At 41.7% G+C, this 26,852-nt stretch overlaps 1 protein-coding gene across 2 annotated transcripts; it reads right to left on the bottom strand.

Moving 5' to 3' along the window:
- Positions 1–1,312: 1,312 nt before the first annotated feature.
- Positions 1,313–18,892, bottom strand: IL17B (interleukin 17B). 2 transcript variants are annotated; one of them, XM_077265765.1, is made up of 3 exons: positions 18,622–18,892; positions 13,906–14,054; positions 1,313–2,187 (listed from the first exon to the last, which is right to left on the bottom strand). In XM_077265765.1, the coding sequence occupies exons 1-3, from the start codon at positions 18,640–18,642 to the stop codon at positions 1,932–1,934; spliced, it is 426 nt and encodes a 141-aa protein (XP_077121880.1). In that variant the 5' UTR covers positions 18,643–18,892; the 3' UTR covers positions 1,313–1,931. The 2 variants fall into 2 exon arrangements, with proteins under 2 accessions (XP_077121880.1, XP_077121879.1); XM_077265764.1 differs by having other exon boundaries at positions 13,906–14,234; positions 18,622–18,890.
- Between the last annotated feature and the right edge of the window lie 7,960 nt (positions 18,893–26,852).

Raw genomic sequence — 26,852 nt, 5'->3', positions numbered from 1 at the left:
TCTTGTGGTGCTCTGCTTAGCTATTCATAATGCAGACAGCTGAAAGGTCATTGATCCCTCACTGTCCCGCCCCCTAGTTTAAATAATGAATATACTAATGTGTGTATTTGAAAAAAACATGTCACTTCATCAAAGTGGTGGCGCCTGCACACTACCACTTATCAGTTAGTGCCTTTTCAACACAATTAGTTAGTTATATTGCTGTGTTGAAAAAAAAAAAATCACCTCAAAATGGTGTCGTCGGCTGTGCCTGCACATTAGCATCTTTCGCGTTCCAATCGATGCTACTGCGCAAGCGCCTCCGCCGGATCCTTGTTGCTGCAGCCCCCAAAAATTATTCTAGCATTGATAAATATTTTACCATGTGCACTGAGTTATTAGCTCCAGTGGGGTCCTCTGAAGAGAGTGAGCGGTGCATGCGCAAATTGACTGAATTGATTGCCAATGATGCTACTGCAGATGCGCTGCCCCAGCACCATTTTGTTGTAGTGTACATTTTTTTGGCTGCAGCAACAAGGAGCTGGCGGAGGCGCTTGTAACATCTATCAGATCGCGATAGATGCTAATGCACAGGTGCAGCCGACGGGTCCATTTTGATGGTGATTTTTTTTCTTTTCAACACAGCATGCACCGCCATTTTGATGAAGTGACATGTTTTTTTCCAAATACACACATTAGTATATTCATTATGTACACTAGGGGGCAGGTCCCTGAGGGATCAGTGACCTGTCAGCAGTCTGTATTACGAATAGCTAATCAGATCACCACATGAAGACCCCCCACAGGCCACCCCGGAGTACGAGCATATCATTAACTCAAAACTGAAAATAAAGATTAAACAACAACCACAAGACGGATTTCATCAACCAAGGTATAATTGTAATCAGTATAACGGCGCCGACCTGACACTATCTGTAGGTTACTGTGCACAATCCTCTGGCCTTTCCCGGCGCCTGCGCACTGCAGTACTTTGCTCTGCCCTCAACAGGGCAGACAAAGTACACCTGTGCTGGAGCCGCGGCAGGAAGACAAGAAGAGGACGTCATCCTATGAAGATGGGAGGCCCCGGACCGCAACGCCCATCAGATCGGACCGCCCCTGGGTGAGTATAATATAACCTGTTTTTCTTACCTTTCAGGCTACATCGGGGGCTTATCTACAGCATTACAGAATGCTGTAGATAAGCCCCTGATGCCGGTGGCCTTAGCTCATATGCGATGTTTGGGGTGACAGATTCCCTTTAAACAGTGCTGCAGAAATTAAACTTGTATGTTGGGACATAGTCCACATTAAGAAGATATCAAGCATCCAGTATCAAGTCCCATGGTGTGCAGAAGAGGACCTCAATGGGAACCTTTCAGCATAGATGGTTTTGTTACCAGCTCTCCCATAGAGAATTTCTTATTTCATTAGACTGCTCACTATAGTCCTCCAACACATTTTCTCTCTCCATAAAAGACAGCGCCAGGGAAACCAAATGATCTTAGATTCAAATCTCATAAAATGGTGCTTGTACGCAGGACGATGTACTAGGCTAAACAATATGCATTTGCATATTAATTATATTGATTTACAACATACGTAATAGAGATATTAAACGGGCTGCATGAGATTTCAAAATATTTTTTTCGTTATAAGAAAGGGATAATTAATAAACTGTACTTCATTTACCATGGAATGATTTTTATTAGCATATACAGTATATTGTCCTAGGACAGTTAATTACACACCGGTATGATAAGCTGTACTTGTTGATTAGGATTGCTGGTTTGTCAAGTATTGTGAAATAAATAGAACTTTTTACTTTGAAACCTTTAGAAATTGTACACTTTGCATATGTGTTCTGTCATTGAACTAATGATTCACCACTACTGAATCACTCTGCATACAGGAAAGAAGATATAAGGAGATGAGAGGAACTAGTACTGTCTTCAGAAGATACAGGTACATCCTACAGCTATGTTCTCCATGACTGTAGTGTATTCTTTTCGACACTTCTTTCTTCTCTTTCCCCGTAGTCCAGCCAAACTGTGCTCACAAAATCGCCTACGTACTGGTATTTTGCTGTGGATGGGAATACTGGACATGCTCAGGTCCTCCTGCATAGTAAAAGGGTTGATGCAGCCAGAGCACAAGCATCGAGCTTCTGGTATGTCGACTGGGATGCGGCTTTCATCATGGTTTATACTGGAGGGAGACAAACAAATATTCTATAAATGCTTGACAATGTTTTTTCTTAATCTCATAACTCTGTTTTACTACTCTTATGCTGAGTCATTTCTTACATGTGGATCTGGTCAAACATTACCTCTTTTTGGTACAGTATGGAGTAGTCAGAATTATTATATCAAGTGGAAGAGTATTTGTCAATTTTTTGGAATAATTTTTTTTTTCCAATAGGGAGCCTGGACAGGTATCTCCTTTTGCTGAGAAACTTCTATGTCAACGACCACTCTCTTTACAGCAGTAAATTGTCAGTCAAAAAATTCCGAAATCATCTTGATCGTTTATGGCATATTTACAGGAAATGAGAATGTGTTCCCACCTCTGTCATTGGGACCTACAAAAATAAGAAGGCCTCATCTAACACTACCGGGAATCGAGAGGTGGCTATGCTTGCATGTCTGCCTCCACTCTATGGGACTTCTGATAATAGTCAATTAAGTATACACCAATATAAGTTCTGCTTTAAATCACCGGTATCTCTGATATGACATGGCGGAATTGCTGAGGTTTGTTTACGTAAGGACTTGGATCATGTATTTAGACCCTATGCCACATCAATTTGACCTGCATGTAACAAAATGGTCCACATTGCAGCCAAGATATATACCCAATATCAGTCTTCAATATTTGGCCGGCTTTACACATCATTCAGTATGGAACGTGATATACGGAATAGCCACAAGTTTCCTGACCCGAACTTGACAACCTCATACTGTATATCCCTATGACGTTGTTGATTTTAGGTCAGGACTGGAGATCTGCATCCAGTCCATACTCGATCCATGAACTATGGATGTGTGAAGCTGAACATAGAGTTACAGAAAGTATTCATTCTCCTAAAGAAAGTCGTGACACTGTAATTAACAAATATACTAAGCACTGTAGTATATTCAATTTCATAGCTGGTATATAGCAACAATACAACACTGACTCATGATTCTGTTCTCTATGTTACGTCATTTTCATTAAGTAGAGCTTTATATTCTATAGTTGTGTTTGTTTGTCATCGATGACTACATTTAGCAAATAATGTTGGTGAGACAGCACACTCGACGACGCAGCCAAACTTATCTCTAAAGTACATGATCTCATTTTTAAACTTGCTGATACTGAGGGCTTCCAAAGACCTCAATTAGGAAATGACCGAGCTACTTGAAAAATGAATGTGAGCAGAGTCCTGACATGTTCTTTGCCAGCAGGCATCAGATAAAGGGCATACAGTAGAGAGAAAAAGTGTGTGTGAAACTTGGAGAGAGACGAAAGCGACTAGAATAACCCAAGGTGGTGAAAGGCATCCGAAGGGGATTTTGGATTGTTGGGTTGATGGTTATTTTTCTTTATCAGGCTGATTTTTTGTAAATACAACAACACAACCAATAGGATATGCATATATATCAAATATCACCCCATAATATTGACCAAACCTACTCAAAAACAAGGAGTGAAAAAACAAGTACAAAACCAATATGGTAAAATATATAAATGTATTCAATAATATTAAAATACATATAAGAAAAGGGGAAAAGATACAACAGAACAATACAAAAAAAAAACCCAGTGCAATAATTGGAGTGGGCTATGGACAAAATAATAATTAAATATAATAATACAAAAAGTATATATATCCCATTACATATAACCTACATACGTTTGCAAACATGCATTCAAAAAAAGGCATAAAAAATAGGACAGAAAAAATACTCTATAACATAATATAATCCATACCCAATAATATCCTGCTAGCTCCAACGTACGTTTCGCCTGGACGTGGCTTTTTCAAGGAGTTAAATTACTTTTCTTCTGCAGCATTTATGTATGGTGTGTATCACAATACCCTGGAAGCTGCTTGCTCATTGTAAATCAGGGCAACCTGCTTCCTCTCTGGTCATTCTTCAGCTTTTCTATCTTCTAAGGGTACTGTCACACAGTGACACTTTGGACGCTACGACGGCACGATCCGTGACGTCGCAGCGTCGTATGATTATCGCTCCAGCGTCGTAGACTGCGGTCACACCTTGCAATCACGGCGCTGGAGCGATGCCGAAGTCCCCGGGTAACCAGGGTAAACATCGGGTTACTAAGCGCAGGGCCGCGCTTAGTAACCCGATGTTTACCCTGGTTACCAGCGTAAACGTAAAAAAAACAAACAGTACATACTTACATTCCGGTGTCTGTCCCCCTGCGTCTCAGCTTCTCTGCACTGTAAGCACCAGAGCCGGAAAGCGAGCACAGCGGTGACGTCACCGCTGTGCTCGCTTTCCGGCCGGCAGGCGCTCACAGTGCAGAGAAGCTGAGACGCAGGGGGACAGACACCGGAATGTAAGTATGTACTGTTTGTTTTTTTTTACGTTTACGCTGGTAACCAGGGTAAACATCGGGTTACTAAGCGCGGCCCTGCGCTTAGTTACCCGATGTTTACCCTGGTTACAAGCGAACACATCGCTGGATCGCTGTCACACACAACGATCCAGCGATGTCAGCGGGAGATCCAGCGACGAAAGAAAGTTCCAAACGATCTGCTACGACGTACGATTCTCAGCGTGATGTCTGATCGCAGTAGCGTGTCAGACACAGCGATATCGTATGGATATCGCTGCAACGTCACGGATCGTACCGTCGTAGTGATCAAAGTGCCACTGTGTGACAGTACCCTAACTTTAATGCCCATTACAGCTCAAATCTAATTTGAGTTGATTTTATTTAATCCAATTTGACTTAAATGGAATCTGTGAGCAAGATTTCACATCCCAAACTAAATATATGTGCATGTAGCTCGTTCAAAGCCAAGTCCAGCAACACCTTTATATAGACAGTCCTTTCCTGAGAAATCCACATTAGAATTTATATGCAAATGAGGCTGAAAATCTGACACCTCTGTCACACGAGCTCTATTCTCCGCCCAGCACCAACTCTTCTGCTTCTTGACTTACTGTTCCATAGCCTGAAGTCACATAGCATAGAGGCTGTCAACTAAGCAGGAGGAGGTGCTGGGTGAGAAATCGTGCCTGAGTGACAGAGAATTCAGATCTATACCCTCATTTGTATATACATTCCAACGCTGATGTGATGACACAACATTTAGGCTATGTGCACACTAGGGTGACCACAAAAAATCGATGTTGGAATTTTGTCCGTCTGGACCCCACAAAACGATTCCCCTTTCCGGATATTGAGATAGCCAAAATTTGAGCTCGATCAAACGACGTTAACCCGTGCCGCTCGTCGCTCAAAGTTTGAAAAAATCCGAATTTTTGCCCAAAAAGCTGACATATGAAGCCATAACTCCAGAATGGTAAATAATAAAAACACGCTTAATATCTCAAAAGAAAGCTAATGTTGTTCTTCAAAATTTATATTTTATACATAATTGTTATTTTAAGTCAAACTGAGTTAAAACATCTTTTAGCCCCAAGAACGTGACCTGGTACCACTAGGAGCATACTTCGTATATTTTGTTATTAAGTGATACATTTTTTTTTTTGGGTATATTTTTGAGTTTAAAGTAGAAATATAATAAAAAAACAAGTAATACTGATAAGTCTAATGACTTTTTTTTATTTTAAAATATAAAAATGAGGTATTTAATACATACAAAACAGACACAGAAAAGATACAGATGTAGTACCTACATGAGTTGATAATTTTACATAGTTATCTAATCTAATCTGACTGCGCTCCTCATAAAAACAAGCACATGCTGCTTAAAATTTTCCAAGTGTGTGTTATTGTTTTTATAGCTATTATAGTATTATTTTAAAAGATATTTGAAAATATTTTATTGAAATTTAAGTTAATATATTTTTTTTCGTTTTTCTAGTTAACTGTTATTTACCTATTGGACTCTGAAATGGCATTCACATCAGGTGTACAAAGCCGGAACAAGGATAAATTATTTCTTGTGGGCTATCCCATTCACCAGATCACCGGTTGTAAACTACCCTCAAATCGTCAAGTCTTATGTGCTTTATTTTATAATTTACGTACTGTGAAATTGACTTTAAGAGAATCAGCAAAACTGACCATACGAGAAGTGTTCATTTTTTGGTGGAAAGCTCGAATCCCGACTAAACATGAGCAAGATGCAATTACTAAGCTGGAAGAAGTTCACGCCGCGTGGAGAAGTCTTCAAAAAGACCGGAAGAAAACATCGGAAACGGCCAAGAACAAATTTAAACAGTTTGTTGAAAGGTTGGATGATCTCTTTGATATTGCTCAACAAGATGCCTTGGCTCTGTTGAAATCGGAAGAAGATAAGGCGTTTCTTGTGAAACAGAGGCAGAAGGGCCGCCCAGGTTCCATGGCTGGAGTGGACATCAAGTTGTGTCAAGCTGAAGAAATCAAGGCGCAAAAGGAACTTGCAAAAATAAACCGACAAATCCAAGAAGAAACTTTTGATATTGGTGAGTTTATTTTATTATTATTATTCTAAAAAGTAGATAAACAAATAAGTAAATAGTTTCAATATAATTGAAAGAAAATTGTACATGAAAGCATCATTTGGCATCTTTATGATTGAGTTTATATTCTTAAAATAATACCTATTGATAATTAGAAGTAGGTAATTTAGTACCTATGTATTATTACTATTCTGCTAAAACGACAAGTTTTTATAGTCTTTTTTTTCTCTTTCTTTTGTTACTTCTTAGAGACGGATGATGAAGACAAGCTCGAAGAAGGAAAAGAAGAAGAAGATATTGAAGAGGACAACATCTACCAGGAACTTGAGAGCTTGGAGGAAATGGACAACATCCCTGAAGAAGCTGCAGAAGATCCAGGACCATCTGAGAGCAACAGGATGAAACTTTCATTTGCAAGGGGCGTTAAAGAGATTTTAAACATGAAATTATCCATTGTGTTAGATCGATGTAAGTTATCCGACAGAAATGCCACGAGAATTTTAATAGCTACTCTAGAAGCACTAAACCTTGACCCTCTTGAGTACAAAGTCTCGAAAACTTTATTACATTCTAGAAGGCAAAAGTTCAGAGAACAATATACTAAAAACATGTTAGATAAAGTAAACATTCCTGAAAAAGAGCCCGTGGTTGTCCATTGGGACGGTAAACTTTTACCGGGTGTTTTAAAAAATGAGCAATGTGAGCGAATAGCTATTGCTATTTCATATGGCGAAAAGGAACAGCTGCTGGGAGTTCCTGTAACAGCAAGCAGCTCTGGAGAGGAGCAAGCCGTAGCCGTATATGAATGCCTACAGGAATGGGGTCTTCCCAACACCGTCAAGGCGATGTGCTTCGACACTGCAGCATCGAACACGGGAAGACTCAAAGGAGCATGCGTCCTATTGGAGCAAATGTTAGGAAGAGAATTGCTACACCTAGCTTGCCGTCACCATATCTTGGAAATTGTGTTGAGGCGTATTCGACACAAAAATGGGATCAACCACTGGACCTCATGCAGACATTTTCAAAAGATTCCTCACTGCGTGGCCCAAGATAGACAAAGGAAAATACGACACAGGTATCAGTGACAAGCTAATACAAAAGCAGCTAACTACAGAAGTAATTGCAAATGTTACTGCTGAATTCGAGACCAAATTAACTGAGAGCCACCCCAGAGATGACTACAAGGAGCTGTTGCAGTTGGTTCTCGTATTTGTTGGATCACTAGACGGCAATGTTGTGGGTTTTAGAACTCCAGAAGCCATTCATCACGCTAGGTGGATGGCAAAGGCTATTTACTGCTTAAAAATGTTCATTTTTCGTCGTCAATTTAAGATGTCTAAAGAAGAAGAAAGTTCTGTGCGTGCCATTTCTGTTTTCCTAGTTAAAATTTATTGTAAAGCTTGGTTCAATGCTCCAAAAGCTCATCTTGCGCCAAAGCAAGATTTAGGTATTTTGCATAGTCTCTGTTAGACTATAAAGAATGTGACAACGACATTGCAGAAATAGCCCTGACCAAATTTTCGAACCATTTGTGGTATTTGAATGCAGAGTTGGTGGGATTATCGTTTTTTGATCCCAACATTACAGACGATGAAAAGTTGTTAATGGCTAATAAATTGCTCAGTAGCACAGATGAACCATCAGAGCACGCTAGGGTTGTAAATCCAAAAGTTAAGAAAGAAAAAGTAAAAGAGGTCGTTGATGGAGGATTGATAAATTTACTTACCAAAGAAACATTTACATTCTTTGACCGATTTAATATAAAAACGGATTTCCTAAGACAAAATCCAAACACCTGGCCTCAAAATAATGACTTCCAAGAAGGATTGAAAATTGTCAAAACATTAAAAGTAGTTAATGATATGGCTGAGCGTGGTGTTAAATTAATAACCGACTTTAACGACCTTCTGACAAAAAATGAAGAACAAAAGCAATATGTCCTGCAAGTTGTAAGCAAATGCCGAGCATTATATTCTGACGTTTCAAAAACTACTTTAACAAAACCTCTAGAATAGATTCGATAACTATGTAAAATTATCAACTCATGTAGGTACTACGTCTGTATCTTTTCTGTCTGTTTTGTATGTATTAAATACCTCATTTTTATATTTTTAAATAAAAAAAGTCATTAGACTTATCAGTATTACTTGTTTTTTTATTATATTTCTACTTTAAACTCAAAAATATACCAAAAAAAAATAAAATTATCACTTAATAACAAAATATACGAAGTATTCTCCTAGTGGTACCAGGTCACGTTCTTGGGGCTAAAAGATGTTTTAACTCAGTTTGACTTAAAATAACAATTATGTATAAAATATAAATTTTGAAGAACAACATTAGCTTTCTTTTGAGATATTAAGCGTGTTTTTATTATTTACCATTCTGGAGTTATGGCTTCATATGTCAGCTTTTTGGGCAAAAATTCGGATTTTTTCAAACTTTGAGCGACGAGCGGCACGGGTTAACGTCGTTTGATCGAGCTCAAATTTTGGCTATCTCAATATCCGGAAAGGGGAATCGTTTTGTGGGGTCCAGACGGACAAGATTCCCACATTTTTTCAAACCCATATAAGATCCGGTCACCCTAGTGCACACGTTCTGGATTTTTTGCGCATTTTTTCGTTGCTTTTCCGCTGCAAAAGCACTTAAAAAACGCATGCATTAAGCATCCCATCATTTTTAATGCATTTCACAATTTTTGTGCACATGTTGCGTTTTTTTCCGCAATAAAAACGCATGGCGGAAAAATACGCAGCTGTTCATTTTGCGGATTTTTTGCGGATTTCCCGCTATTCAATGCATTGAGAAGCTCCGGAAAAAAACGCGAGAAAAATGCATGCGGATTTCCTGTGGAAAAAGTCAGTTTTTTGTCAGGAAATTTCTGCAAAGATTCCTGACATGTGCACATACTGTAGCCTTATACTTAATTATCCAGACGTAAATTCAGTAATCCAGGAGACATACGTTATTAGCTTTATGTCGACTTTTTAATTTGTGTCTTTCTTTGGTTGGTCAAGGCTATTGTTTTTACAATCCTGGACATTGATGTTTATGTTACTGTGTGCTGTAATTTATTGTCTGTTCTCTCTGCAAGACAGGGATACATGGTCATTGAACATTTGGTGTTTGTATATGGCGATTGACTATTGTGTGGCTTGTTGACCTGCAAAACAGAGATGGACGAACTAAGCATAATGATTAAATACTCAAACAGTGTGAGATAATCTCATCGCGCCTTCCTCTTGACCTTTGGATGATCGCTTGAAGGACAGCAGTTGTGAACTACAGTGGGGCAAAAAAGTATTTAGTCAGTCAGCAATAGTGCAAGTTCCACCACTTAAAAAGATGAGAGGCGTCTGTAATTTACATCATAGGTAGACCTCAACTATGGGAGACAAACTGAGAAAAAAAAATCCAGAAAATCACATTGTCTGTTTTTTTATCATTTTATTTGCATATTATGGTGGAAAATAAGTATTTGGTCAGAAACAAAATTTCATCTCAATACTTTGTAATATATCCTTTGTTGGCAATGACAGAGGTCAAACGTTTTCTGTAAGTCTTCACAAGGTTGCCACACACTGTTGTTGGTATGTTGGCCCATTCCTCCATGCAGAAACATGGACTTTCAACTCCCTCCAAAGGTTTTCTATAGGGTTGAGATCTGGAGACTGGCTAGGCCACTCCAGGACCTTGAAATGCTTCTTACGAAGCCACTCCTTCGTTGCCCTGGCGGTGTGCTTTGGATCATTGTCATGTTGAAAGACCCAGCCACGTTTCATCTTCAATGCCCTTGCTGATGGAAGGAGGTTTGCACTCAAAATCTCACGATACATGGCCCCATTCATTCTTTCATGTACCCGGATCAGTCGTCCTGGCCCCTTGGCAGAGAAACAGCCCCAAAGCATGATGTTTCCACCACCATGCTTTACAGTAGGTATGGTGTTTGATGGATGCAACTCAGTATTCTTTTTCCTCCAAACATGACAAGTTGTGTTTCTACCAAACAGTTCCAGTTTGGTTTTATCAGACCATAGGACATTCTCCCAAAACTCCTCTGGATCATCCAAATGCTCTCTAGCAAACTTCAGACGGGCCCGGACATGTACTGGCTTAAGCAGTGGGACACGTCTGGCACTGCAGGATCTGAGTCCATGGTGGTGTAGTGTGTTACTTATGGTAGGCCTTGTTACATTGGTCCCAGCTCTCTGCAGTTCATTCACTAGGTCCCCCCGCGTGGTTCTGGGATTTTTGCTCACCGTTCTTGTGATCATTCTGACCCCACGGGGTGGGATTTTGCGTGGAGCCCCAGATCGAGGGAGATTATCAGTGGTCTTGAATGTCTTCCATTTTCTAATTATTGCTCCCACTGTTGATTTCTTCACTCCAAGCTGGTTGGCTATTGCAGATTCAGTCTTCCCAGCCTGGTGCAGGGCTACAATTTTGTTTGTGGTGTCCTTTGACAGCTCTTTGGTCTTCACCATAGTGGAGTTTGGAGTCAGACTGTTTGAGGGTGTGCACAGGTGTCTTTTTATACTGATAACAAGTTTAAACAGGTGCCATTACTACAGGTAATGAGTGGAGGAAAGAGGAGACTCTTAAAGAAGAAGTTACAGGTCTGTGAGAGCCAGAAATCTTGATTGTTTGTTTCTGACCAAATACTTATTTTCCACCATAATATGCAAATAAAATGATAAAAAAACAGACAATGTGATTTTCTGGATTTTTTTTTCTCAGTTTGTCTCCCATAGTTGAGGTCTACCTATGATGTAAATTACAGACGCCTCTCATCTTTTTAAGTGGTGGAACTTGCACTATTGCTGACTGACTAAATACTTTTTTACCCCACTGTATATAAAGGGAATATGCCTCTATAACAAGAGATCCAAAGAACCATAGACTCTTTGCAAAACCACAGCCAGGAAGACTCTACAAGACAGCAGCCACGACATCATGACTCTGTCACAAGGGACACAAATTTGACATTCTACAGGATGCCAGCTTAGGGGACCATGACCCCTGCTGAAGGAATACAGATCTGCTCCATTGACCATTACTGAACCCATGGATACATATGGAGAAGCTAGGATTTGGACCCACTGGTCAACTGAGCCCCATGAATACATTTGGGAAAGCCAGAGTTGGAACCCAGCAGTCACCTGGCTCCATGGAGATGTTCAGAGAAGCCAGGATGTGACCCTCCGGTCACTTGACCTGGTACCTCAATGGACTGTCAGCTTCCTAAGCTTGTTGTTGCCTCCTCTCTGTAGGAGTCACAGGGGGGGTAGTTGGCCCTGGAAGTCGCAGCTGCTTTAATCCCATTGAGTCAGCGGAAGGGTGAGACTGTAATTTTGCACCATCTTTGGTATTTGGCTGGGACTGTTCTGTGTTATTGTCTGTTTGTGGTTCAATAAAGTATAGCCACACTGTTTTAACGTCACCCTGTGTTGTCTTAGTAGTATTATGACCACAGTAAAAGTAGTGGGTGTTTAGTGGGATAATCCCTGGTCCGTGCGGTCTCGAGCCAGCAAACTAGACCACCGGTTAACCCCCGTGTCTTTACAGCTGATTTCTCAGTAATGAAGGAATGGACTGCCTATGTAAAGGCATAGTTGGACTTGTCTTTGAAAGAACTATAAATATAGTTTTGTTTTGTTTTTATGGAGGGGGAATGCTACTGACAGATTCCCTTTAAGATAAGGATTCAAGAAGACAAGATGGGCTGTAGACTGACCCAATAGGGAGACAGCTGTTGGGATTGAGAGTGAACAGAATGAAACAGTTTGCAGAGTATTATAATGCATTCAAGTAATGGACTGCATAGCAGTCCTGCTGGATGGGTGCATAAGAACTGTAGAGTTCGAGAAGAAAAACGTGTGAATGCTCCAGCTCCTTAAAATTCGAAAAAGTCTTTATTGATCCATATAAAATTTAAAAATGGAAAGAAGAATCATTGCGTACAATGAATGTGAACAGGTAGGATGACAGCTTAAAGCCTGACCTATCATAGCAACATCACTAATCACATGATCTCTTCAAAGGTCCTGAAAGCTCACAGCACCATAAAAAGTACTTAATTACATACAAAATAAAACAAACATATGAACAATACACAATTAAAACATTTAACAGTAATGATACATAATTTTGTTTTTCTTATTAAGACCAAAAGGCGATCTAGTTTGCAAATTATAAATCCAAAACGCCTCTCTCGTTAGGAGGCGTCTCTTTATATCTCCCCCGCGATTTGAACATTTAACCTGTTCAATACCCTGAATAGACATTGCTGAAGTGTTCCCTCCGTGACAGGTAACAAAATGTTTAGCAACCATAGAGATATTCTTATTCCCGATGTTAAAATTGCCAATGTCTCTTAAATGTTCAGATACTCTAGTTTTCAACTTTCTTGTGGTGCAACCGATGTATGAAAGTCTGCAATCCAAACAATTAATTTTGTACACCTCATTTTTAGAGTGACAATTCATAAACTCTTTTATATAATAACTTTTAGAGTTGTCCGAGTTTGTGAATGTTTTGCCCACCTGGCTGGAGGCGCAGGTCCTGAAAGCGGTAGTACCGCACTTATAGTAGTACCCTTGCACTCGAGCCAAGCTTTGGACTTGGGTTTGGATACAAAAAAGCCTGGAGAAATTAAATTACCAATAGTGGGAGCTCTCCTAGCCACAACATTGATGCCATCCCTTAGTATACTGGATAACATGTCATCTTGCTGTAATATTGGTAGATGCTTCTGGATAATATTTTTTGTAGAGTTCCACTTCAAATCCAATAAATACGGAGGACTTGACATTCCACAAATTCAAATTTCAGAATGTATTAAATAGACAATACACCATAAATCATATGACATTTCTGTCAATATATGGTCAGATCTTCATCAGAACCAGATTGCAGTGAAGGACAGAAAAAAATTAAAAGAAGCTGATGTAAATGTGCTCAAGGTGAAGCGAATACTCACTGCCGCATAGTGAAGATTATATTTACTTTGAGTGCAGTTAGAGCAACTTCTTTTCGTTTTCTTCTGTCCTTCACGGCAATCTGTTTCTGATGAAGGTCTGACTACATATAGACTAAAATGTCTATAAAAATTAATGCAGATACTTAGACCTTGATTATATGCCACAATACAGAATGAAGGCCTTGTACTACACGGGAATCATGGGGTTCTTATCTTTAAACTTTATTACTGAGAAATTATTTCTTATGAACTTTGTTTGAGAACATATAACATTATTAAATTGGGGGAAAAAGTTACCTGTAAGCCCAGGGTGATAAGCTTCTCCTATTAGAAAGCCAAAGCCTTAGGTTAACTTCACATTTTCCGCCAGAAGATTCGGAGCCATTTCGCAGCTGGTGTACCATTTCTATTAAACTTTGTTCATATTCTTCCACTAAACTATAAATCTGTGAAGGAGAAAAAGAATTTACACCCAGCACAGGGTCTGGAGAAGTCTTCCCATGGCCTTTGTCCTGACTGGGGTTCTGCTTTCCTTTAGTTTGACCCTTTTTCCTTGTTTTCAAAGGTTTTGATGTGTCTGAACTGAGGGCATGCACGAAGAGGAGAGAACTGGCATAGAAAATTATCTATGAAAGAAGACGAACTTTCATTAGTAAATAATATTTTAATGTTGGAAAAATCCATCAAGTCTAACCTATAATCCTGCCATCGTGATCCAGAGAAATGCAGAGCAGAAACCCATGAGGCAGATGCCAATTGCCCCATTCTTTGCTTCAATCATTATTAGAGGTGTGCAAAAAGTCTAGCCAAGTGCAATTCTTGGCTTTCTCCAGATGTCCCATTAAGAGTGAATGGAGCAGTAGGGCGCATGATCAACCACTCACTCAATGCACACATGGTTCTTCAGAACTTCAGGATCGCTGGGGGTTTCCAGTGGTCATACTCCCATTGATCAGAAAGTTATCCCATATTGCCTTTGCTTTGCTAGTTAATGTTAGCAAAAGTGTAATTAAATTACACGGAAATCGTATTTACAATATTATAAGATGACAAGGGGGTAAAGGTCCAGTTTTTATTCTTTCTTGCACTCAGGTGTTAATGAATATCACTGGACAGGAAAGGGACATACTAGCAGACCTTAAGTTACAATAAACTAGCAAATGACATGTCCCTATAAACATCCTCCAGATATGAATAGCTAGAAAACACAACACAATATTTCTTAGTCTTGTCAGAATCCCCGCTCGTTGAGCTCTTCCATATGACTGCATTAACATACTAGAAAAGAAAAAGGAAGAATTACTTCCACTTGATGACCAACTAGGGTGTAAGTCTATTACACAGGTGTTCTGGTTAATTTGTTGAGTAGTATCTAACGTAACTAATAAATAAGTTGTATAACATGGGTTAGCTATATAACACCTAGGTTTTATCTGTTAAATAATAAGTTATTTGGGTTTTTTTTCATTATTTTGTTTGGTGAACCACAATAATGATATTACCTAGAACTGGACATGCCTCAAAAATTGCTGAAAAGATAAAAAGAAACTTGGTCTGGGAGGCTGCCAAAATTACTATACCAACATTAAAGAAGCTCCAGGAAGTTGTGATAAAATACTGGCTGTGTATTACAAGTAACAACAATCTCCCGTGTTCTTTCTATATCTGGTCTGTCGGGTAGGGTGGCAAAATGGAAGCCTCTTCTTACGAAGAAAAACATCCAAACCCAACTATGTTTGGGAAACCATACATAGTCTGTCAAACACTTGTCAAAAAATGTGTTGATGTCCTGATGAGACCAAGGTTGAACTTTTTGCCCATAATTCCAAAGGGGATGTTTGTCACAAAGCCAACACTGAGCATCACTAAAAGAACATAATACCCACATTACAGCATGGTGGAGTCAGCATTATGCTTTGGGGTTGTTGTTTTTTGGCAGCTTTAGTCAAGGTGCAGGGAATTACCAAAAGTTCCAAATATCAGTCAATTTTGCATCAAAACCTTTGTGCCTCTGCTAAAAAGCCAAACATGAAGAGGAATTTCTCCTTTCAGAACTATCCTAATCATACTCCAAATCAACAAAAAAATGGCTTGCCAGTAGAAGATCAGAGTTTTGGAATGGATCACCCAGACCTGAATCCAAATGTAAATCTGTGGGTGACCTGGCTGAAGAGGATGATTTACACAGGAGATGCCTTGCAATCTGACAGATTTTGGAGCTACTGCAAGGAAGAGTGGACAAAGATTGCCAATTCTAGATGAACCTTGCTGACTCCTTCCTATAAAGATTAAATTCTGTCATAAATTCAAAGGGTATGTCAACAAAGTATTAATTTAAGGGTGTGCATATTTATGTAACCACTGTATATTTATTTTTCCAACCCAAAAAAATTCAGTTTGATTTTCTATGGATTTGCACAGACTATGAGTGATTAAAAGGTGGAAAAAGTTTTAAAATGACTTTTTTTTATGATTTTTTTTTACATGACAAAATCATTTTAACATAGACTTTTTATATCCACTATAGGCTGCAATCAGGTTAATTACAGTTACTATTGAATGTATCATATATTACAGTCTATAATTGTGTATTACATACATCAGACGTATTATATACACTCCTCAACATTAAACTTGCAACATCAAGAAGGAAAAGTTGTGTAATTATGGAAATTGCGGGATCAATAGACATGTTAATGATATGTAAATTATGAAAATATGAACACTATATTTTCAGAATATCTCAGTATTGCTTAGAAATACATGCACTCATACACCTTGGCATGCTATCAGTGAGGTTACGGTATTAAGGCTTGCGGAATCTTCTGCCACACGGAACGCACTTGGGCACACAAATGATCAAGATCCACTGCTGGCAGCTCCCTTTGCAATTGCCGACCAATGAAATCCCAGATTTGCTCAATGGGAAACAAGTCTGAAGACGCTGCAGGTCATGGTAGCATGTTTAGACCACACAGACTGCTCACAGAAAAACGAGCAACATGTGGCCTGGCGTTGTGTTGAAAATCAGCTCCCGGGACAATTCTTAAAAATGCTAGAACAACTTTTTCTATTTAGTGTTGCAGTTTCAATGTTAGGAGTCTATATTGCAAGCTATTAAAAATATACTGTATGTATATTCATACACTATAGGTTACTCTCACATGTATTATGTGTACTACAAGCAATAGATAAATGTATCATGTAGATTCAAATGTGCATCTTACATGTACAATGAAATGTTTTTTTGTGACTTGCAAAAAAATGTCTGTGTGGATTAAATTTAATCTCAAATCTATTAAAGAGATAACAGGCCACTATCAGATGTACCTAATGTATTATCAGTAACACATTTTATCCCCTTCACGATCAATGACATACAGGTATGTCATAGAGCGTTTATCCCCCTTTGATGAGGTCTGCGGAGGTGAGCCCGCATCTTTTCCTGCACATGGCAGCTGATTTGATCAGCTGTCATGTGCCCCTAACAGTCTCGGGTGGAATCGCAATCCACCCCGGCTGTTAACATGTTAAATGCAGCTGTCAATCTCTGGCAGTGGCATTTAACATGATTGCACCGGAAATGCGTCACAAAGTCCACACATCAGTGCCCCTGACACATGATCACAGGGCGCCGATGGGTTGGCATGACAACCGGGGGTCTGCAGAGGACCCCTTTGCTTGTCATTGCTGATTTGCTAGGAACGTCGGTCCGTGGCCGGCATTCATAGAAGATGATGATTTTTGCTCACGTGTTGTAGCAGGGCTGAAGACCTGCTATGTGTAGTACAAGGGATCCGATAGTTGAAGCATCAAGTCTCCTAAAGAGACTATTAAAGGAAGTAAAAAGTAAAAAAAAGTTTTTAAGAATGTAAAAAAATATATAAAATCATCACCCTTTGCCCCATTCAAAATAAAACAATAAATAATTTAAAAATATTCATATTTGATTTGGATAATTATCACTGCGTTCAGAATCGCCCAATCTATCAAAATATAAAAAGAATTAATCCAATTGTTAAACAGCATAATGAGAAAAAAAATGCCAGAATTAATTTTTTTTGGTCTCTGCAACATAATAAATAATAATCTAATTATAATAAAATGCATTATCAGGTGATCAAAATATTGTACTTACCCCAAAATGGTATCAATAAAAACATCAGCTTGAAGTGCAAAAAATAAGCCCTCACCCGGCCTCATATCCTGAAAAATGGAGATGCTACAGGTCTCGGAAGAAGGGATCTTTTTTTTTTTTTTTTACAAGCTTTGAATTTTTTTCACCACTTAAATAAAAAAGAACCTATAAATGTTTGGTGTCTGAAGACTCACAATAACCTGTAAAATCGTAATGGCAGGTTTGTTTGTTTTAGCATTTAGTGAACATGGTAAAAAAAAAGAAAATGAATGGGGACTTCCACTTTTTTGCAATTTCACAGCACTCAAATTTTTTTTCTTGTTTTCCAGTTCACTATATGATAAAATCAATGGTGTCTTTCAAAAGTGCAACTCATCCCGCAAAAAATCAAGCCCCGACATGGCCATATTGAAAGAAAAATAAAAAAGTTATGACTCTGGGAAGATAGGGAGGAAAAAATGTAAATGCAAAAACGGAAAATCCCAAGGTCGTGAAGGAGTTCAGTACATAACGTCCTAATTTAGTGTTCAGAAATATAATGCAAATTTCATTAAAGGAAAAAAATGAAAAGTGAATTTTTCAATTTTCCCTGGCACAAAGGTTATAGTAAAAAAGAAACCTATAACAACTAGATAACAATTTCTTTCCACTATCTACATACACAGCGTCTATCAACTGCTACATGTCACTTGCTCATACACAAGGCATACAGTACATTACTACATGCACGAATCATCAATGGCATGCCAAATTATCCAACTGATTAGCAGCACATGCTTCTGTTAATAGACAAAGGCACAAAAACACATCATATAGTCACAGTTATGGCACTGATCAGACAACCTTGGTGTCCGTTTGCCTCCTGGAGAACTTACCAGTGTGTTTGAGCCAAGCATTGTGCGGCGAGGAGTAGCTTCACGCAGCTGCAGACTTCTCAACCCTCATGGACTATCCCCAATGTCAGTGGGGCACAAGCTGCACCTACTCCGAGTGTCTCCAGTGGGGCTGGGCCCAATCCCATGTACAGTTAGATTTCTAAAGGTGCTGAGTACAATGTTAACAAAGGCCCAGCTTGTCCCTTTCGCCTTCTGTTGTTTTGTGTCCCTGGCTCCACATGCAGGGACTGTGTTTGCAGACTGGGAACACAGTGCACAGCGGCTCTGTTCTCACACTCCACACACAGACCTGGCTGATATCTGCTGTTTGTTTGCTTGTTCTGTAAATTCTTTTTGGAATAGAATTTCCCATTTAATAGTTCAATAGAGAATCGTGAAAATGTAATATCACCAGCTGGAGAAAAGGGCCGAGTATCCATTTTCACACTCCGTATGGCTGGGGCTAATTTAGGAATAGGCATGAATGCAGTGGTTGGCCTGTAAATGTTCTATGTCAGAATCAAGCGTTATGCACGGTCAGTGTCGGACTAGGGTGACAAGGGCCCACCAGTAACCACCTCCAGGGCCAGAACTTTACAACTACAAGCAAGTGTGACTTTATCCTCAATCACAAATGTATATAGCAGTGAAATGAGTAGTTTATCAAATGAATAAGATGCTGCCTTAGTCTGTACATAGTGTTTCAAGAAGATTGTGCCAAGTACTGCTCATATAAGAGAGTGATGGCCCACTCCTGCACAGGGGCCCACCGGAGGATTTTTCTGTTCTCCCATGGGCCAGTCCAAGCCTGTTTGTTGGGCTCTCCATGGATGTGCTGTGGCAGTGACACTGCGGCACCGGACAGCTAATCAGCCGGCGCGCTCCATGTATCCAGGTTCCCTCTGCAGCTTATTCGGCAAGCGCTATAGCTTGCCGAATAAACAGGGACCCGATCAAATTCGCTCAACTCTAGTGACAAATAGCAATGTCAGCCACTGTGGTGTCAATTTGTCATACAGATCCTGTATGCTATGAAAATGTGTATTACTGTATACAAAGCTACCATACACTGTGTGCACAATTATTATGTAATTAGTATTTTTTGTTATTGAATAACTACAGTGCTGGCAGCCAATCCAAAATGTCAATGAAGCCTTAATATTTACTGGGAATCTGTCACCACTTTTTTGGGATATCAGGTAAAAATATTCAATTCAGTGTCCCCTATGCATTATACCAGTACTTTTGATATCCCTTGACTCCCCACCAATGATCCATAAATACCATTTTTATTCCTCCCGTGGTGTATGTAAATATCCTCGGTCCTGTGCGATGGGCAGGGCTTATTGTCCATCTCCACCCCCTTCTCGGCTTGCTGTACGCATACAGCAGAGCTGTGACAGCTGCAGCAAATGTGCTTGTAAGGAGACAAATTTCAATTCTACTGTTCTGTGCTTGTTACATGTCTCACACTGGTCCTTTCATTTGTAATGATCTCTGGAGGCAGATTCTCATGCAGATCAGTGTCCTGACCATAGTTCCTAACAGCTCATATACATGTAAGAGAAACATGGCTTTCTCTGGAATAAGACCTCGGATCGCAGGTATCACTTTATTTTGCTTTCTATGGCCTACATATCCATATACACATCTTAGGATGATTGATCCTACTGACATATTCCCCTTAAGCCTACTGCCATGTCATGGAAACCCCTGAAGTGGGTCAATACTTTACTATGTGTAGCACAGCATGGACTGTGTATATTATATGTAATCAGGGGTGGATTAAGGGTAGCCAGGGCCCCGGGCTGTTCAGACACTGTGGGGCCCCCCCGGTCATGTGACGGGGGTCATGTGACAGGGGTTATGTGATACCTGAACCAGATTATTCCAGAAAAATGGTCGGACCCTACTCTACTGTAACCTATTAAATATTTGTTAAAATATGCAATACAATTTAGGTATATTTTGACCAATATCACATACAAAGAACAAATACCACCGCACCATGACCAGACCACAAATTACAACCACAGTGATCGAATAATATCACATACAAGGAACAAATACTACCGCACCATGTCAAGACCACATATTACCACCACTTGGTGACCAAATAGCACCACATACAAGGGACAAATACCACAACACCATTTCCAGACAACATATTACCACCACATAGTGACTGAATACTACAATACTGATCAGTAATAAAAAAAAAAACCACAATACTATCACCATAAGTGCCAGTATTCACAGGAGATCTGCACTTAGTATGCAGTGTCTGTGTAGAGGTAATACAGCGATCACTGGTGACATTGTACACAGGACCTCTGTATATAGTGTATAGGTAATACAGTGATCACTGGTGACATTATATACAGGAGCTCTGTATATAGTATACAGTGTATAGTGTCAGTGTATAGGTAACACTGACTCACCAGTGACGTCTATAGGTGAAGTCCTTCATCTTTCATCCAGCACAGACCGCCATCACTTCTTCCAGCCAGGACTTGTCTCTGCAGGAAATAACACGGTTATCTCGAGCTCCGCTTGCAGAACACATTACTTAATTTTTCCCAACTTCTACATTACACCACATGAAGAAAAAGAGGCGACATAGTGTCACTCTACACAGTAACAGGACCGCCCCCCCCCCATTTAAAACAATGTCCTCAAAAAATAAAATAAATACATCACTGCAGTAATAATATCCCTTAATTAGCCCTTATGTCCAGCATTGCCCCCAGACAGTGTGTTCAACAATCTGCCCCAGTATGTCCATCATATTGCCCCAGAGTGTCCAGCATTGCCCCCAGTGTGTCCAGCATACTGCCCCAGTGTGTCCAGCATATTGCCCCCAGACAGTGTGTCCAGCATATTGCCCCCAGACAGTGTCTCCAGCATATTGCCCCCAGTGTCTCCAGCATATTGCCCCCAGACAGTGTGTCCAGCATATTGCCCCCAGACAGTGTGTCCAACATATTGCCCCCAGACAGTGTGTCCAGCATATTGCCCCCAGACAGTGTGTGCAGCATATTGCCCCCAGTGTGTCCAGCATATTGCCCCCAGTGTGTCCAGCATATTACCCCCAGTGTGTCCAGCATATTACCCCCAGTGTGTCCAGCATATTACCCCCAGTGTGTCCAGCATATTACCCCCAGTGTGTCCAGCATATTACCCCCGTTGTGTCCAGCATATTACCCCCAGTATCTCCAGCATTGCCCCAGTGTCTCCAGCATTGCCCCAGTGTCTCCAGCATTGCCCCAGTGTCTCCAGCAATCATCTGCCCCAGTGTGTCCTCCAGCATTGCCCCCAGTGTCTCCAGCATTGCCCCAGTGTCTCCAGCATTGCCCCAGTGTCTCCAGCATTGCCCCAGTGTCTCCAGCAATCATCTGCCCCAGTGTCCTCCAGCATTGCCCCCAGTGTCTCCAGCAATCTGCCCCTTTGTCTCCAGCATTGCCCCCGTGTCTCCAGCAATCTGCCCCAGTGTCTCCAGCATTGCCCCAGTGTCTCCAGCATTGCCCCAGTGTCTCCAGCATTGCCCCAGTGTCTCCAGCAATCATCTGCCCCAGTGTCCTCCAGCATTGCCCCAGTGTCTCCAGCAATCTGCCCCAGTGTCTCCAGCATTGCCCCCAGTGTCCAGCAATCTGCCCCAGTGTCTCCAGCATTGCCCCAGTGTCTCCAGCAATCATCTGCCCCAGTGTGTCCTCCAGCATTGCCCCCAGTGTCTCCAGCATTGCCCCAGTGTCTCCAGCATTGCCCCAGTGTCTCCAGCAATCATCTGTCCCAGTGTACTCCAGCATTGCCCCCAGTGTCTCCATGATTGGCCCCTAGTGTCTCCAGCAATCTGCCCCAGTGTCTCTAGCATTGCCCCCCGTGTCTCCAGCAATCTGCCCCAGTGTCTCCAGCATTGCCCCAGTGTCCTCCAGCATTGCCCCCAGTGTCTCCAGCAATCTGCCCCAGTGTCTCCAGCATTGCCCCCAGTGTCCAGCAATCTGCCCCAGTGTCTCCAGCATTGCCCCAGTGTCTCCAGCAATCATCTGCCCCAGTCTGTCCTCCAGCATTGCCCCCAGTGTCACCAGCATTGCCCCAGTGTCTCCAGCATTGCCCCAGTGTCTGCAGAAATCATCTGCCCCAGTGTCCTCCAGCATTGCCCCCAGTGTCTCCAGCATTGCCCCCAGTGTCCCCAGCATTGCCCCCAGTGTCCAGCAATCTGCCCCAGTGTCTCCAGCATTGCCCCCCGTGTCTCCAGTAATCTGCCCCAGTGTTTCCAGCATTGCCCCAGTGTCTCCAGCATTGCCCCAGTGTCTCCAGCATTGCCCCAGTGTCTCCAGCATTGCTCCAGTGTCTCCAGCAATCATCTGCCCCAGTGTCCTCCAGCATTGCCCCCAGTGTCTCCAGCATTGCCCCCAGTGTCTCCAGCATTGCCCCCAGTGTCTCCAGCATTGCCCCCAGTGTCTCCAGCATTGCCCTTGTGTCCAGCAATCTGCCCCAGTGTCTCCAACATTGCCCCAGTGTGTCCAGCAATCTGCCCCAGTGTCTCCAGCATTGCCCCAGTGTGTCCAGCAATCTGCCCCAGTGTCTCCAGCATTGCCCCAGTGTGTCCAGCAATCTGCCCCAGTGTGTCCAGCATATTGCCCCGGGCCCCCCGGATTGCCGTTCGCAAAAAAAAAAAAAAAAAAAAGAGTTCTCACCTGACCTGGGCGCTCCAGCGGCGAGCTCCCTCCAGCACACTCGCCGGCGACTGACAATGACATCAGCGACATGTGCGCTGCCTGCGGCCGACTTCAGCTGCCAGCCTCCAATTGGCTGGCGGCTGTTGTTAACTATTGACGTGCGGGCGCGCGCCCGCAGGAAACCGCCGCAGCGCCGGTATGGGCCCGGTGAGCAGATGAGACGGGGCCCGTTGCGGGCCCCCTCTCTCTGCCCACCGGGCCCATAAATGATACACCAGTCAGGGCACGTCAGGGCCTCTTATAATCCGCCCCTGTATGTAATTTTTGCAAGGACCTTGTTAGGGGTCGAGTTCCCGCCTCTGCACGGGGGGAATCTCGGGCCATCTCCGCTGCGGTCTCCCATTCTTCTCCTGCCGCAGTGGAGCCTGCTCAGCGGAGATCGCTCCCAGCGTCTCGCTCATGCTGACTCTGTGCAAAGAGTTGCTGCTGCTTTTCCAGCTTCTGCCATTGAGGCCAGTGTTGGGCAGCAGCGAGCAGACGCTGCTGGGACTAAGTCCTGCTTTCCTCGTTCTGAGCATGCCCAGAGTAAGATCTCTCAGTGGAGATCGAGGGTCACATGTTCAGATACTGCTGTCAATTCTATTGGTCCTTCTAGGAAGGTCCTGTAGGTGCGCAGGCTCTGTAGCAGCCTCTCATTGGTCCTTCTAGGAAGGTCCTGTACGTGCTGCATCTATTTAAGGCTCGCATGGCCGCACGGCCATGCGCTAGTGTCTTTTCAAGTTATGTGCTTTGCGCCAGTGTGGTCATGTGGTTGTATGTGTTCAGGGACCCGGCTGAAATAAGCCCTTAGAATGCTGACACCTCCGGCGCGGAGTTTTGTATGCATGCATGACCACTGACTTCTCTAATTTGGGTAGTTAGCCTGTGCCTCTGTGAAAGATAACAGGGCACAGAGCTTTGCTTTCTCGGCTGCTCTGTGAAGCTAACAGAGCTGGTTCATACCGCCATATAGTGCCGCCTTTCCTAGCAGCAGGTTCTCCTGCACGGTGGACCCCGGGCTGCGAACGCATCTGTTTCAATAAAACATTTATATTTACTCGGTGCGTTCCGCTATCCCTAACGGACCTTAAACCAGAATTTCCTCTATTTCCCATATCTTGTGTTTTTTTTGTCCAGTTTAGGCAAGGCTGATATTTCCTTAGTAGTTGTTGAAGACGAGAAAATGACTATTCCTGTTGCCAAGAGCCTTTGTTCTGGGGAATATCTCTGAACAGCACTCTGTTGTTTGACCTTCCCCGTGTCATTTTAAGGAAAGGAAGTGGAGATAAATGTTTGCAGTTCATCTGTTCCTCTTTTTCTTCCATACAAGTCATTTCTCAAAGATCTGGTGCTGCACAAGTTATGCATCTGCTACATCCTGAAGATGGCTGTTGACAAAGAGGTGTGCTACGTGCAAGTCACTGAACATCCCATCACCCCTCCAGCAGACGTGTTTATACAGCGCACATTGGCAGGTGAGTTAGGGTCGAAACAGTTGTCCAGAATCCAAACATCAAGAGATGCTAGAGATAATGGGGAGGAATCGACTCCTTTTTTTATTAGGGCTCTTTCAGAAGAGCGTATAACAGTGTTCCCCAACTCCGGTCCTCAAGAGCCACCAACTGGTCATGTTTTGAGGATTTCCTTAGTATTGCACAGGTTATCGAATGCTTGCCTGTCCATGTGATGCAATTATCACCTGCGCAATACTAAAGAAATCCTGAAAACATGACCTGTTGGTGGCTCTTGAGGACTGGAGTTGGGGAACACTGGCGTATAACATGGATGTGTGATGTCCGAGTACAAATTGGACAGCACACGAACCAATCTTTTCAATAGGGCTCTTCAGATGACAGGTTTTACATGGAATGAGAAAATTGCAGCGTGCACTATTCTCTTTGGAGTTTCGGATGAGACTTGTCCTTCAAATCTATGGGCTTTGAAAAAAAATCAGATCCCATATGGATCACCTGTATACAGGCTTGGACTGGCCCACAGGAGAGACCTGTGACAGCGAGAAGTAACCGGGGACCCACCTTTCCGATCAGTCTTCAGGGTGCAGCTCGGCCACCAGCTGCTTTTAAACTGTTTTTCTCTGAAACTGTACAGAGACAAGTATATCTGGCTGAAATCATACCGAAAGCGTATCAGCTGTGAGGTTCCCTTCAAATTTTAAATCCCAGAAGCCAGGTAGCTATTGCAACAAAAAGATTGACTACCAAAAATATTAGATTGGATCCTGGTGTGGAAAGACTGGCTCAATATGTACAAAAATGTGACCACCTTTCTGATTAAAAAAGTACCTGCAAGTGATGTAATGGGAATCTGTCATGAGGCTTTTGCAATGGAATCTGAGAGGATCTTGATGTAGAGGCAGAAAGCCTGATACCTGAGATGTATCACTTGACTGCTTGGTGAAGTTTTTATAAAATCCCTGTTTTCTCTCCTGTCTATGTGGAATCACTATGGATGCTGAGCTGTGTGTTAAACAGATGGGGATAAACAGATTAGCTGGACTGCCCAGCATGTGACACCTAGTCATTCAGTGATAATCTCCTGCTGATAAAACACTGATTGTATTGAAACTACAGCTAGCTGCTGAGCAAGTGACAAATCCCTGGAATCAAGCCCTCTGCCCCTACATCATGGTGCTCTTAGATTAAATAACAAAAACCTGAGGACAAATTCTGTTTAATTATAACATAATCTTAAGTTTATAAATTATCTAATCCATTGTTACCTGTTAGAAATCACATACTCCAACTAGTAAGCCAATCTATAAAACAATGTAAAGTCCTCTTACTGACTGGTTACTTCAGTGCAGTAAATTAATAGTGAAGATGAGTGCTGGCAGCTGTTCATGTACAAATTTAACGGGCAAAGTCTCTACAGAGGAAACGTATGTACTGTACAGAGACCTAAGCCCCGACACATCATTTGTAGGGTTTTTTAAAGACACTTTTATTTGGTGGTATTTGCTGATTTTGTGCCAAATTCTTCAAAATGGTGGCGTGGTTCAAGAAATTTTTGTATATTTTTATACGTTTTCCCCTTTATTTGATACATTTCTGGAGCAGAATTAAAGCATTGTCTTTTAATGTTTTTTTTAGTGCAGAAAAGCTTTGATTCTGTATTATATGACATGTATACTTTTATTCTGTTACATGAGTTTTTACATGCAATTTTTCAGGCCCCCCATAGAAGCCTATAAGCAAGCAACACACAAAAAAACTCACACCATTCAGCAGCATCTTAGAAGCGCAGTGGGTATGAGTTTTCTTGAAATCAAATCCACTTTGCTTGGACAGTTAAATGCAGCAGATTTTCTGTAGGAAAGTAATGCAGTAGAAAAAAAACAGTGTTTACATTAAATAGGAACATAGCCTTAATGCACATATGACAAACTCTGGCCCGCAGGCCTAATCTGGCCCACAGGGTGAGTATATTTGGCCCATGATGCCGAGTGGGCCTCCTCCTGACATTACACTTTCAGCTGTATTGGCATACTAGATG

The sequence above is a fragment of the Ranitomeya variabilis genome, chromosome 5 (assembly GCF_051348905.1).
Source record: "Ranitomeya variabilis isolate aRanVar5 chromosome 5, aRanVar5.hap1, whole genome shotgun sequence".
NCBI classification, from domain to species: domain Eukaryota; kingdom Metazoa; phylum Chordata; class Amphibia; order Anura; family Dendrobatidae; genus Ranitomeya; species Ranitomeya variabilis.
The sequence above is the reverse complement of the archived record's forward strand: the minus strand, read 5'-3'. Positions and strand labels throughout refer to the sequence as shown.